The 15579-nt window shown below is 43.4% G+C and overlaps 1 protein-coding gene across 1 annotated transcript; it reads left to right on the plus strand.

The window, feature by feature from the left end:
- Positions 1-288: 288 nt before the first annotated feature.
- oprd1a (opioid receptor, delta 1a) lies at positions 289-8200 on the plus strand. The gene is made up of 3 exons (XM_037474999.2): positions 289-766; positions 4213-4568; positions 5103-8200. Exons 1-3 carry the CDS (start codon positions 522-524, stop codon positions 5630-5632), a joined length of 1131 nt encoding a protein of 376 aa, XP_037330896.2. The 5' UTR covers positions 289-521; the 3' UTR covers positions 5633-8200.
- The last annotated feature ends 7379 nt before the right edge of the window (positions 8201-15579 follow it).

Raw genomic sequence — 15579 nt, forward strand, 5'->3', positions numbered from 1 at the left:
CTCCGCTCTGCACTTGGAGAACACACGATTTACGAAATAGAAGCAGTATGATTCTTTCTATTCTTCCTACTTTACCCTTATGTTCCAACGGTGAGGTTGCTATTGTTTTTTTTTTCTTTTCTTTTCTTCTTAACGCCCAGTTGAAGAGCTCACATCCACAATATCAAATCCCAATTTTTTTCCGCCCATGGCTGCAGACGCAGCGGCGCGAGAGAGCTCCCCGGCTGTGAGCTGGAGATCTCGGAGAGTATAAAAGGTGAGCCGGAGCGCACAGACACATCTGGCCGCTGCTCGGGGGGTGTGTGCGGGCACCTCGTCCTCTTCTTTCTGGAACACAGCCTCACTTACAGCCGCACATCTGGAGTGGAGCGCACGGGGGGGAAACTTTATTTATTTCTCTCTCTCTCTCTCTCTCTCTCTCTCTCTCTCTACCCCCCCCCCACCCCCCTTCAATTGACCGTGTGAGCGAGCTGTCAGCACCGCGCGCGTGGAGCGGACAGCGCAGCGCCGCCTTCAGCAGCATGGAGCCGTACACCGTGTCGGGAGCTCAGCGCCACCTGTCCGACCTCTACTCCGTCATCCCTTACAACACCACCTTCCCGTACGAGGAGACGGGGGGCGACCGGCTGCAGAACTACACCGAGCCGCGGGGTCCGGCCCGGAGCACCGGGGGCATGATCACAGCGATATGCATCACGGCTCTCTACTCCGTCATTTGCGTGGTGGGACTTCTGGGCAACGTGCTCGTGATGTACGGGGTGGTCAGGTAAATGTTGGCTTTTTCCTGACATTTCCTGTCTTGCTTTTAAAGTGCCTGTTGAGAGCAACATAGCCCACCATTGTGTACGTGCTTCTCACGGGACCCCTTAATGCCCCATGAGCAGTATTTGAAATTTTTGTTATAATCTCACAATTCCAACAGTCTAATATTTAAATAAAATGTCTCAATCTTAATTCTCTTTTGAGCTTTCTTTGGGCTTTTACTCTACCGTCCTTTCATGAATAAACTATCCAATGAATTAAATGGAAAGGTTGGAAGCAACAACAACAAAAAATCCTTTCCAATAAAATGCATTTGTTCCTTATTGCAGTTGTGTTTGAATCACCTGCGGCCCAAAACAAGTGGTCCCCTGCTTAAAGCATGAGATTGGACTTCCATTATTATCTCTAACTCATTGTTAAAGCTTAATGCCAAAGAGGGTGTCGTTGAGTTTCTCATCTCAGTGGCATTCTCTCAATGCCGTCTGACTCAGCTGCATCTCAGGAGGAGAGGGTTGATGAAATAAAGTCTCAATTAACTCGTGCATTTCTTTGCACCATCGTCAGCTTGGATTGTTGGAGAGGTAATGCCCTGCCATTAGAGACCGCTTTATATGGTGTTTGGGTGAAAATGTGCATTCTGTGTTTGTCTCTTGAAAATACCCAGCAGTGCTAAACCCATCATTTATTTAATCTTTTTAAGCGTTGCAAAGTCATTTTAAGGCTTACTGATTTTGTAAAGAATAATAAGATTTCTTTTTATGCAATAGTGAATGTTTGCAGTGCAGTGAGAGGTCACAGTACCCCCCCCCCCCCATAGCTCTAAAATCATTATAATAAAGCCTACGCCGACTTTTTCAGATACAAGCGCCCTGTAATTTCCGGTGAACTCCCTCAGCCCTAACCTGCATACATGCTTCTCAGAAATAAACAGCTTTTAGAACAGCTCTAATTGTCCTCATTGTTTCCCCGAAGCCACTCGAAGCATTAATTAATGCAGCCGAGACGGAGAATCAAACAAGCAGGTAAATCATCGACGAGAAAGACATCGCCGCAGAGTGGAGGCAAAGTCGTCGAGGCCAGCGGTTGTTTTTCAGCCCACGGGCAGGACGTGACATGCAGGCCAAAACATATTTAAATACAAACACGGTCCAGTGGTTTTTGTATTGACGGAGGGAGATGGAGTGCTGAACACAGAAAGCCAAGAAAATGCCAAATGTTTGGATATTGAACCCCCCCAAAAAATATATATCCTTATTTACAACTCTGCCTTCTTATTTCTATTCAGGGGGTTGGAGGGAAAATAATGGGGAAAAAGACAAGAAGAAAAAAAAGAATGAGAGATGGAGACAAAGGGAGATGGATGAGACCTCAGAAAGGCAGGAATTTGTCCTGCGTTCATCACCACAGCTGAGCGCGTTACCCATCCCGGCAGAATGTTCTCTTCTGAAGGGAGTGTACCCACAACACAGAACTAACCTTGTGGTAGCAGTAGATGAAAAAAGACACGACCACAAACAAAATGTTAGGTTGATTGGGGCAAATCTGAGTGCACTAAAATCAACAGAATTTCCTGCAAAACCTTGAAAAAACAAACAAGCATTGCTAATTGGAGCAGCAAATCTTGTCAACCGCAAAGAAAGCATTGTGTCCGTGCAGAATTCTGTTTGAGTAGAGTTTTATGTTTAAACTGCTGCATGCACAACCAAATCGGGGCAGCGTACAAGCAACAAGAGCAGGTTCATTATCTGTTAGTACAAATCAAATTGGGGTATGAGTGAATTCACTGCGTCACATTATTACCAAAGAGACAATGGGGTCTGGACTTAGAATCCACTGTTTCATATGAAAAAGGCAATGCAGCTACGTTTACAATAACTCAAATATCAAATAAGGTGGAAAATGGCCCTCTAGACCCGAAGATTATGAATAGAGTAGAAGATCTTGTCTAGTAATTAGTGGGTTGACAACATTTTATTTAACTATCTGCATTTTGACAGATCTTTTCACCAGTAAACCTAAACAAACGCTCAACCAGCCATTTGTCCGCTCCGTCGGGCAGCATATAAATAAGTCATGAATAGGATAGAGGCTCCCCAATGCACACAAACTCCATTTAGAGTAGTGTTGCATGCACTCGCACATCTGTGTAAATTGGGCTCCGGTCGCACTGAAAGACTTCGATCTGATTGCCGATGGAGAAGCTTGCACATCTGAAACTGGGGCCACTCAAGGGGGGCGCAAGAAAGCAACACTTGGCTTCTCTTATCTTCCAGCTATCCTTGCTTCTGTCTCGGCCCTCAGCCCGCTGCCACACCTGTTAGATAAGACCTGGCTCAGTGCTTGAGCAATTTGTTCTCAAGTGGACTCGATTGCCAATCGGTGCTGTGTGCCGCTAGTGGCAGGCTGGGTTGGTTTATCTGTAAGTGGAACTGAGATACTTCTTGATGAGAGTTGCTGCATTCCTGCCAACGAAGCCAATAATGGACAGCATGCTCACTCTAGGCTTAACTGGTTTTCTGGTATTGCATTATTTTGCTAAAGATTAAAGAACTACAGTATGAGTCAACATAGTCATAGCTGTTGACTATGCTTTAGGTCTCAGCTAAAAATAGGCAAAAATATCCCAACATTTGCCAGGAGGAGGAGCATAGTGTGTCTGTGTGTGTGTGGTTTTTGAATGGACTAAGATAGTGTGTGTGTGTGTGTGTGTGTGTGTGTGTGTGTGTGTGTGTAAGCAAGGGCACCAGGCGTAGGGTGTTTCTGTCAGAAGACATTCATGACTCGGAGCAAGCATGACCATCCCAAAAGATTGTGACACAATGAAAACATTGTTCACTTCTGAATGGGACGACCTTTAAAGACAAATTGGTAACGGGAGAGGTTTCTGGTCCATTCAGCCCTTAGAGCCCTTTGGTTACACCGATGCAATCATTGCATTTTGTGTTTACGAGTGTTAGCATTTTCAAACAAATTACTGGGTTAAGTATTTATTGCTCCAACAACCATGGCTGGTTAGATAGAATTTACATAGTGCATAGTTGGCGGCTTTTTTTGATCAATGGCGAGCTGAATAATAAACAAGTGATCAATGGCAATCTGTTTTGGTAAAGATCGCTCACATGCCCACAGACCCCAGAGGTCAGCACAGTAAGTAATTGCTACTCAATTCCCAACCAGAATTGTCCGTAAGACCTAGTCAACGCTGCAAGGAAAGAAAAACAAAAGATGGAAGTGATTAACAGGCAAAAGGGCGTCCAATGAGATTTCTCAAAAGGAAGCGTTCCCCTGTATATCTGCTGTGAAATGAAAGCTTTGCCATAGGTTTGTCACCTGCTGGAGGAGGCCCACTTAAGCGCATAAATCAGCATCTCCTTGTAGACACTTTTGCCTTATTTTAAACGGGGGATTGACTGTGCAAACTCATTTCATCTGCTTTGTGATCACGATCAGATACACCAAGATGAAGACGGCCACAAACATCTACATCTTCAACCTGGCTCTTGCAGACGCGCTCGCCACCAGCACTCTGCCCTTCCAGAGCGCCAAATACCTCATGAACACCTGGCCGTTTGGGGAAGTCCTGTGCAAGCTCATTATCGCCATCGACTACTACAACATGTTCACCAGCATCTTCACCCTGACCATGATGAGCGTGGACCGCTACATCGCCGTGTGCCACCCTGTCCGGGCGCTGGGGTTTCGGACGCCGGTCAAGGCGAAAATGATCAACGTGCTCATCTGGGTCGTGTCCTCCGCGATCGGGGTGCCCATTGTGGTCATGGCTGTGACCAAAGTGAATGATAATGGTAAGACGGTGTGTCTTCCTTCATCATCAAGTAACGTCTTCAAGCAAGTATCAGCTGTTATCCGAAAATGCGTAGGCCAGGAGTTGAACTTGTATGGATCCCCCGAATTACTTGAGAAAAGACCCGCGACGATCTGCATAGTTAGCATTTTTCAAGCCAACCTTCTCTTTCTCAGGACATCAGAGATTACGTCTCACCCAAAGGTAAAAGCCTCCGAAACATTTAGACGACTGGATCCAAACTCATCAACATTTAGTGAGTTCCTACATTCCTAATATCCCGGTGTAACCCACTGGGACTCGAGACTCAGAGGTCGACCAATGGAGAAGTTAATAAAAATCAGACATGGAGGTTAAGTCAAATCTCATGCGTTGTTATGCCAACGGAGGAAAACAGCGGTCCACATGTCGTACACTACAACTGTAGGATATGTACGTGGAATACTGTGGCCCTAGCCGGCATCCGTCTCAACCTGCATGTTACCATATCTGTAAATTAACACATTCTTTGGAATTCTACCTTTGCTTTTTCCAGGTAAAACCATGTGCATACTGAAGTTCCCCGAGCCGGAATGGTACTGGGACACTGTGACAAAGATCTGCGTCTTCATCTTTGCGTTCTTGGTTCCTGTGATGGTCATCAGCATATGTTACAGCCTGATGATCCTGCGCCTGAAGAGCGTTCGCTTGCTCTCGGGCTCCAAGGAGAAAGACCGCAACATGCGCCGCATCACCCGCATGGTCCTGGTGGTGGTGGCTGCCTTCGTCGTCTGCTGGACCCCCATCCACATCTTCATCATCGTGAAGACCATGGTGGAGATTGACACAAGGAACCCCTTTGTGATAGCCAGCTGGCACCTGTGCATCGCACTGGGCTACACCAACAGTAGCCTCAACCCCGTCCTCTACGCATTTTTGGATGAAAACTTTAAGCGGTGCTTCAGGGATTTTTGCCTTCCTTGTCGAACCCACGTGCAGAAGCACAGCCTGACAGGAGGGCGCAGCAACACCAGGGAGCCAGTATCCGTCTGCACTCCGACAGAGACGGAGAAGAAGCCTGCATGACTAGGCATGGAAAGGGTCCCCCAAAGCTCTCGCTCGAGGAGGATCCAGCAAGATCTGCAATCAGAGGTCACCCAGATCTCCACAACAGAGTTTTGAAGATCACAAAGAGAAAAGGCTGGTCTCGAAGAACGTGCTGATTGGTCTCTCCAATTTGGTTGAGTGAACATACACTGAAGGGAATAAAGGCAACAGAAAATCAGTTTCCCTGATCTTACTTTTCCATCAGTTCTGTACAAAAAAGAATGTGTTCTTCTTATATCGAATGTGACGCATTGCATTGTGACGTGGGTTGACACCCCAAAGAGTACGTTTCAAATGTGAGCAGGAAGAATGAAGCAGCACATCCGCAGCTCACAATTAGTCAGCCAAAATGGACCATGAAACAAGGGTTCAAACCTCATTGATGGCACATGAAGGACAAAGCAGTTCTGCAGATCTACTTGTCGAGCCAAAAAGTGTATTTTTCAAATATCATCCATCGGAATTGACAAAAGATTGTCACCAAAAAGAAATATTCTGACTATTTCATTTGTACAGTATATCCACCATCAATTCAACAGATAACGACTGATACCCACCGACAGCTGGATGAGTTGAAGTAGCTTGTTGCTAAGTCAACCAATCTCTACATCGAGAAATCTTACAACAAAAATGGACACTTGTTTATTTGTTTGATTCCCTTTAGACTCTGATACCGTTTGGCTCAATGTTTCATGGTTCACGTGAAATCACAATCAACCCTGCTTGTTGAGGTTTTGCGCCGCGATGAAGGATTCCAGAATGGCACTGGACCGCCGAAGCTTGGCTTTCTACAGAGGTCTTTTCTGCGCGTCTACTTGAGTTTCATGAGTGGTGTCAAGTCTGAGGACAATTTGAGGAGAACCACTAAGGCACGACCAACCTGCCACGGAAGGATAAGGCCGGCGGCCACAACGCTTCGCTTACTTTGTTTCTTCCTGTTTGAAAGAGGTCTAAAGTCAATGGATAACCGAAAAACTCTAACTGAGCCTCTTCTTGTCAGACATGTTTGTCCTTCGGGTCAACAAAAAGGCGAATTTTGACCTGCATTTAAATGAGCTTATTGTGGCCATTTATTACGGTTCATTTATTTACTGCAAATTATGGCATCAATCAAAATGGAGACATTCATTGATGGATGCTGTGCATCATTTTAACTTTGCATGATGTGTCAGAGGTGTATATGAGGAATCCAAATAGAATCGGACAATGAAGTACTTTGAAGGTAAAATTGGTGTTGACATGCAAAGGTGTCGGAAAGTGCCATGGTTTGGAATAATGGTACAAGGTAACTTAATGTTTTAAATGTTAAACAGATGTTAATTATGACACAAGCATTTGTGATGACCTCTATTTAAAATTTATTTGACAAATGTAAAAGGAAATGGTGAAAAACTGAATTTGTAAATAAGGTTAAGCTTTTGCTTTTGAGAAAATTAGTTTTCAGCCACAGATAAAATTGCTCTAATTATAATCCAAAAAGCGATGTGTGATTACATTTTGTATTGTATTGCAGAATTATTGTTTTTTTTTCTTAAGTGAACAATGCTTCAGTTTGTTGTGTACGGTTTGTTACTTTCAATATCAATGCATTTTCCTCTGCGTGGTGGAGTCAAAAAGAGACAAATCAGGAATATTTTACCGCCTCATTTCACCAAGTGCCAATAACAAGGAAAACAGAGGTATCCAATTGGACGAGATCAATGCCGGTCAATCAATGTTGACCTAATGGTAATAGACCAAGCTTCGCAGTCAAGTAGTCCGCTTCACACCTTGTATTCCAAAACTAAACCCTACCTTTTAATATCATTTCACCACTTTCTGGTGATTTCTGTCTTTAGCAAACTACGGAAGCCAATTTTACTGTAAGGTCATTGTTATGAGAAATGAAGGTAACAAATAGTCATATCTATCACTAGATGATAACTTTAATTTACAACCATTTAAAAAAAAAAACATAGAGAAATCTTGACAAATGATTCGAACACACTACTTTCCAAGCTGTTGACAGGGGAGCCGTGGACTAAATTAACTCAGAGCAGTACACACAGGTATGAAATACAATTATTCCACCTTTTTTCCTGATAGTCTATTCATTTGCATAAAGCTAATGTTAGTTGCTAAACAGCAGGTTTGTGGTGTGTTGTGTCAATGATCTGTAGCTAATTTGGTTAAATGTGGGAAGGTTTATTAATCTGAGATTTTAGCAAGTGAGGCAGCAGAGCTTAGTCAGATGTCACTAATACTGAATAGAATTCCTATTGACTGTCAGTGTGATTGTTTGTAGAGTTCATTAATTGATTGCTTATTTAATCTTCCTCCATTCATTTTTGTGCATTAGTATTTTTCCATCCATTGATTTCATTATATATTTTTTTTCATTTTTGTATTCGATGTAAAACAGAATAAAGCTTGTGTGAATGTAAATAACTGTAGATTTATGTAAAATGCCATGATGTCGTTTAATCTCTGACTGCAGTACAGTGTGTAAGGCAAGTGTTCTAATCATACTTTTTAAGCTTCTTCTGGTGGATCTGTTATATAAAAATGTCTAATGCCGCAGCTGTGCTTCAAGCTGAACTTTAATTGTTGGCAAAAATAAACAAAATTCCAGAAAAAACTGCTTGAGCTCATGGTCTGTTTTAGTGGCCTGGAAACAAGAGGAAATTGGAAAGCATAATATTTACTTGAAAATGATTGGGTTCCTAATGGAATAATTCATCTTGCATGACCGTAATTCAATTTAAATGGCAGAGAGCTCTTGAAAACGGTCGCCATGACATCGCACCGCAAAGTGCATTTCCACCGGCCCTCAGATAGACACACAAGTGACCCGGAGGGTGCCTCTCACTGCTATCAGAAAATTAAAACACCCAACTCTAGATCTCCTCTTCAAATTCACACCACCATCTTGCGGTCGCCATGGAGACCGGTGGCGACAATGCACGGTGCTCCGGTGAACGAGCTTAAACGGGTTTCAATTTAATCACGGAGGTCTCCGATCAGCAGCCGGCCACAGATCAATTACTGTCTACTGTCTCCAGATATAAGCCTCCCCGCCGGTGGAACTTTACGAGCGATGGGAAAGGCTCGCATCCCCCGATGTGTTGTTCAAACAGGTTCAACAGACCTACTCTAATATGCTGCAGCGGCCGAGGGCTTACTTGATCAGTTGCAGCAGCAAATATGATATCGCAACAACTACATTTTAGTGTGTGTATTATACGTCATACACACTCATGTTTTTTCCTTCTATTGTACGCTTTAAATGTGTACCATATTGAATTTTTTCCCTTTTTTTCACCCACAGAAAAAACATTGACATGAATCCCCAATTTTTAAAGCCATGATTATACCGTGTTTTTTTTCTCTTTAAAAGTAGCTCGAGCTGAGGCTAATAACAGACAGCACAAATCCACGAGCAGGCTAATGGAAAATGGATGGAGAGATGCTCTCAGAGACTTTCATTAGCTACAGAATACACTTGTGATCTTCAGAAGAAATACTGGGAAAACAGAACTTGAAAACAAGCAGTGGATATAACGTTCGATATGGACAACATTGTCCTCTTTTCACCGGGGAGAGGTTATAAATGGAGACACAGAGAAGAAAGACTGCGCTAATGGAGAAAAAAAAATCAATAGTGTCAGTGGATCGGAAAATGGCAAAAGGAAATTAATAATGGATAAAAAAAGAAGAAAAAAAACCCAACCTAAACACCTTCTACAGATTCACTTTGAAGAGAGTCAACAACCGGATGTATGTCGATAACCTTTCCCCTATGAGCACATAAGTGTGATGTGTATAAAATCCACTTCAATGGGTGTTGTTGGCTAAAGTTTTTCATTTTGGTGGACAACTTAATGTTGAAGACAGGTGAGAGCAGTTTACCTGTGTTGGAAATTGGAACACTGTTATCAAAAACATAGGAAATATCATTCATTTTAATTATAGTATTTCACGTTGGTACCAAAATCCAATTTGGGTTGTGGAAAAATGCCCCAATTTCTGTACGTACATCTGCAGTTTACTGGATTCCTTTAATGCAATTGCAGAAAAATGCTTTCAAGTGCTGCTTCATACCGTTTCTGAACATTGACAGTACCTTTACAGTGTAACCCTGATGTCCTCGTGCAGGGGTGAACCGAAGTTGTCATGACTACAGACAGCACTGATTCCAACAGCCCGAATAAAGAGCGCTTTTATCCATGCAGCGAAACAACAATGGTAGAGCAGGCCTCATCGTTTACAGGTGGCTGCACCTGGATATAATGGGTCTGACTCTCGCCTGTGTGTGACTGTCAATGCTGAGAGCCCAGATTTCCCGCAGACAAAACAAGTGAGAAAAGGAAAAAAAAATCGTTTAACTCTTTACAACAAATAGCTCGGTTATTAAATCCTCTCATTTTTTAACTGATGTTGAAAACATTCAAGGAAAATGTAATATATCTGTAATGGAAAAATGTTGAATCCAGGAGCATTGTCAGTACGGTTTTCTTTTGTTGAATTATACCTCCTAACCCCCTGATGTCTGCAAGTATTCAGCCTAAAAGATCTTCACCAATAAGACAGACACAGACTGTGTGTACCAAAGATGTAACAAGGCGTTACACCACAAATAACTGTCAAATTACAAATCACATATTCTTTAACTATTTTTTTAATAATACCTATGCATGATTCAAAAACAAAGTTGTATCCTGGCCCCTTGACACAAAGGATATATCAACAGTAACATCATTTCCAAAAAATATCATTATCGTATTTTTGGTTTATTAGAAAATAATAAATGGCTAATAATTAATCATTTAAGCAAGACACAGTCCAAATGCATCCAGCTGTGATCGGCTGCTGTCATGTGTGACTTACACCGCTTCAAAGGAGAGGACGTCTCATTTTAAAAAAGTTTCGCTGCCCCTTTGCGAGGTTTCTTGCGTCTCTTTCCGCATCCCCGGCGAGGAGGGACTGAGATGCAGAGACAACGTGAAAGAAATCAGAGTTAGATTTAAGTGACTTGTGATGAAACCCACAGTATTATTCCAGCGTAGGAGGAGTAATAATTCTGGGAAATGAAGGTGCCAAATACTGTAATTCAAGGTTAACAGGGTTACCCAAAATCCCCTATTTCCACTCGGTCACATTTCATCAAGAAGTACAAAACGTGGGAAAGATTGTCTTTGGATTGGATGGATCTCTCTGTGTGAATATTGCAGTTATCGTACGGAGAGAAAATTGAACAAAATATGACACTTTTTGTAGATACAAGGTGAGAAAAAGAGAAATGCTCAACATTAAAGTCCACACGCCCTTGGGTGTGGACATGGAGCCACGCTATCAGAAACAATCTTTACACTTGGAATCGGCAACCGTTAAAGAAGGGTTTAGAAATAAATCCAAAGGAAACCATCTCTAAACCCGGGGGGGAGGGGGGGGCGGGGGATGGGGGCGTGACTCCCCCCCTTCATTGCTCAAATATTCCGCCTAATGATCAGGACAATCTCGTGCTAATGAGTAGCTGGCGCCGACTAAACACTCGTATCTGTCCATTTCAGCCGCTGCAGATGAGTGAGTGAGTGGGCGGGTGAGGGGGGAGTGGGGGGTGGGGGGGTCGCCAGAGCTTCATTTCCATGACAGAAAGGTGGAAATTGCATCTGCATCAATGCTTAATATTCTCACTGATGGCCAACACGCCCCTCTAAAAGAGCCCCCAAGATTCTCTTTTAATGTAGGAGATGGATGGGGGGGGGGGGTCAAATCTGCAGGCCTCAATCACGGTAAAACAATGTAAACGCAAATGGGTTCATTCCCGAATGATTTGCAAATGCTGACATCATCTTAATGCCGCCATCGTTCCACATTCGAAGTTAACCGTCCTCGGCTAAAGGGATCATTTCTGTCGTTGGGGGGGGGGGGGGGGGGGCGGATCATTGATTTCCTGACAGACTGGGTGACGCGTTGAAGCGATCGGTGCGAGTCTGAGTCTGGTAATTACCTGCTCCTCCTCAATTATGCGTGAAGAAGCACCGGCAGAGGCGGGCTGCTCCTGCATTTCGCATCCCTCCGACCGGGCTCGGCACCTTGGTGCTGATGATCCGCTGCGTGTCGTTAAAGGGGCCAAAGGAATCCTCTAATGCCCATGTGATCGCAGCATCTTTGCAGAGTGGCCAAAAGCGGAGGAATACAACTTATGGTGTTCACCGACTGCAAGGACGGGAGCGGCCCAGAACAGCCGAAAGTTATCACTTAAAAATACAAATATACCAATTAGGAAAAGCATTGAAGTTCAGTTGGAATTACAATTTGAAAGGGGAAATGAAAAAAAAGACTATAATTGGCCAACTGATGACTGATGTTGCTTTTGCTCCTCTTTGAAAGGACCAATGATGAAAAGCTGAGCTCTAATAACCACACAGAACATATTCACTGATCATATTCAGTAATATAGTGAATACATTAAACTAAAGACTTAACAGATGCAAGTTCACTTTTTTTTTTTTCAGCTTAAAGCTCTTGATCTCTATTATTCTGTTACGTTCCCCAGAACTCTAACGTATCACTTCAAAGGGCACAGTTAATGAAATGCACCAAGTCAAAGTCGCGTTAATATGCTTCTCATTTGCAATTGTTCCTTTTTTCTTTTACTTCTTTCCCCCTCGGTGATCAATAATGCTCTATCGCAACATCAAGTGGGTTCCGCTCCTGGGCCGAATCGCTTCACGTGAGCTCCCAGATGACAGAGGTTCAATGAGGCGACAGAACATCAAAGCATGGAAAAGATCAAAATTCCAAAAACATTGATCTATTTGTACATACTTTGCTTGACTTTTCGCTCAACTCTCAAACTTCCCAACGGTTAATTTTAATTCGCATATGCAAATAAAGATAAAGAAAAGAAACAGCCTGTTCCCCGTACCCACGAATCCGAGCATGCCAGTAATTATCACTGTGGCGGCTGCAGGTTTTGCTCTTTGAGGGAAAACGTCCATCAGAGGAATGTCCGACTCACACGGAGCAACTTTATAAGCAGCTGCTGGGTGCAAATGACATGCAGGCGGTTCTCCAGAGATGCCTGCATCGCCACGAGCCACGGCTGAAACATCTGAAACATCAGAAGCGCTCGGAGGCGTCCTGTGATGGAGAGAAGAAGAAACGAGAAGGGTCCCTCAGCCTGAGGCATTTTACAGTTTGGTTCACCTGTGTGGTTCCTGACTAGTGATGTCTGACGAGGTGTATTTTCTTCATTCGCTCGTGGTCTTGGTGGTAGAAACACGAAACACCAACGAGTTTCACCGAATAAATCACGCTTTCTTTTTTTTTTTTTTCTGGATTTTTGTTTTCTCATACAGTCTCTTACCTCCTTTGCTGAAACATTCGACCAAACGCTCACTTTTTCTACTCGAATCTGCTGCAGCTGGATGACCGTGGGATTCTTTTCAGTCTCTGGACTTCATCGGGGATTTTTCTGTGTTGCTTGTTAGACAGCTCCATTTTCCTGATTAGTTCTAATCACTACAGGCTCTTTATATCTGCTCAGCAATACATTGCACAGCCTATGAAACACATTCATTCTATTCAATTTGTCTCTGCTGATTGAAATGTGAACAGCATACTCTGATTGCAACTATACTTCACATACATGTATTAAAGTTTGAATAAAATAGCCACAGCTGGCCAGGAGGATTGCAGAAAAGAGTCCTGGAGCCTTCTTTCCTGACAGGAACATACAAATGAAAAACCTTTGCACTGCACCCTGTCTCACGACCAAAAGACGTTTTAAAGTAAAAGTTCCCAGGAAATGCAAATAACATGAAGGATTATTCTTTCTCTCTGAATATTTTATTTCCACCTAATATTCATCCAGCTGCAAGAGAATCCTCACATGGAAAACTCAATGAGACGATACTGTGGGCCCATTGCTGCCTTTAGAATATATGACATAATGTATGCATCAAAATCTAATTCGACCATAGTTGGAGTTGGGGGATTAAAAAAGTGAATTTGCTAAATCCAAGAAGAAAAGCCGAGATGTGGTGATTCACAGGCTGATTTACAGGCTCTTTGTGCCGCATCACAACGAGAATTACCACAATACCACCTCAAAGCCTCTTTAAATAGACCGCGTCTGTTAAATCTCAACGTTCTTCAACCTCAATTAGGATTGTAGGCATTGTCTCCTCTTTCTTGGTATCTGCTGCAAAGGGGGGGGGGGGGGGGGGGTCGGTCCTCTAAAGTGTGTTGCCTGGTGACGGTTTAAATGACACCCTCGATGCTGAGGACTTCCACAGGATTTCCACACTCATGTAACATGTCAAAGGTAATAGTGTTAATAAACCTTATACATTATGCCCCCTGCGTGGGTGGTGTTTCTAGCGTTTCCCCACACAGCTGATATGACGGGTGAAGTGTTGTGGTTGTGGCTTTATTCCAGTTCTTTATAGATTTTTAATGAAACTGCGAGCAAAACTCTTAAAGGTCCATCCACATCTTTGATTGTAATTTAGTTAACTGAGGACCATAATAAATTATATATATATATATATATATATATATATTTTAGATTACAGTGCAGTAAACTGTCTAGTGTTCACTTGTTTGAGCACATTAAAAAACTTAAGACTATTTTAATTCCCAGCGAGTAAAAGGAAAGAAGTAGATTTGAAATAAAATCCCTAAAGAAGCAGCCTCCTAATCGTCTGCACCGAGTTCTGCAAAATGCCATCAGCGTGGTGCTTAGAGGGCTTTTATATTTGGGGGGTTGAGTAGAATCACATTAATCATTGCGTAGCAATCTGCAAGCGCCTTTCTCTTGACGCCTGAGTGCTCCAAAATGGGCTTCTTTTTTTTTTTCTTACCTGCCACAATTTTCCAGAATAAACTCTTTGTGCTCACTTTACAGCTGGGGAGGAGAGAGCAGAGAAGAATGTGGAGGACTGGTATGTTTCGTTAAATAGCAAATATTACAGCCTTATAACTTTTAATGAAGCAAATTCATGTTGAATTTAGATCAGGTACATAACAAACAACACTGTCATGCACCACGTGGGTTGATTATTATCTGATAACGGTTCATTGTTTGGTCCTCAGACTCAACCCAGCAGTGCTGATGAGAGGTTCAGGGGTTCGGTCGACTTTAAGCAAAACAATTCAACGGATATCAGAAGCTCTTTATTACAATCACTGTATGCAAAGAAAAAAAATGTAATTTCTATTATTTAGGAAACCAGATATATTTAAAAAAACACACTTTTCCAATCGTTCCAGGTGAAATATACAAGGCCGCCGCATCCCAATGGTCACTGTTTTAAAGAGTGTGACAGGCAGGTGGAAAGTAATAAAAAAAGCAAACGTTTTTCATAGTACGAGAAGCTGGGTTTAACTGTTGTGATGCAAATTGCTCGGGCCTTTGTCCCGCCCTGAACCAAAGGTTAACGCCGCCGCGCCGCCCGTCCCTCTCTGGTCCCGTGAGTCATCGGCGGCTCACGGCTCACGTGACGCCACCCTTGGTCGCTTCACCTGCGTCGAGTCACGTGACATAGTAACCCGCCAGCGTGTGTCTGCGGATTCCCGGGGAGGAGCCCCTCCTTTGGGGTACAACGCGTTATTTCGGCCTTCACCCTGCAGAAGCCTCGGCCTGTTTACCCCCCCTCCTCCTCGGTGACTTTGGCATATTATCCATCTGCTTCATGCTGGATCCTCGCGGATTGAAGACTCAGCAAAGCTTTGCTAATTAGTCGAGTTGGCCAAGCGTGCCGAGAGCATTTCTCTAATTACACCGCGGTGAGCATCTCGCTCGCCGGCTCCTCCTCGCTGCAGCTCCCGCATCCAAAGTGGGGACCGGAAGGCCCCCCCCGCACACACACACACACACACAGGAGTTGCTGGGTGAAGGGATTCTTTTTTGTTTGTTTGTTAAGGAAGGCAAACACGAG

Source organism: Pungitius pungitius, chromosome 17 (assembly GCF_949316345.1).
Source record: "Pungitius pungitius chromosome 17, fPunPun2.1, whole genome shotgun sequence".
Taxonomy (NCBI): Eukaryota; Metazoa; Chordata; class Actinopteri; order Perciformes; family Gasterosteidae; genus Pungitius; species Pungitius pungitius.

What these genes read in the sequence shown, in the direction of transcription:
- oprd1a (XM_037474999.2), top strand. Translation starts at nt 522, where the DNA reads ATGGAGCCGTACACCGTGTCGGGAGCTCAGCGCCACCTGTCCGACCTC. An exon ending in GTGATGTACGGGGTGGTCAG is followed by an intron (nt 767 to 4,212) that starts GTAAATGTTGGC and finishes GATCACGATCAG; the next exon opens with ATACACCAAGATGAAGACGG. An exon ending in GACCAAAGTGAATGATAATG is followed by an intron (nt 4,569 to 5,102) that starts GTAAGACGGTGT and finishes TGCTTTTTCCAG; the next exon opens with GTAAAACCATGTGCATACTG.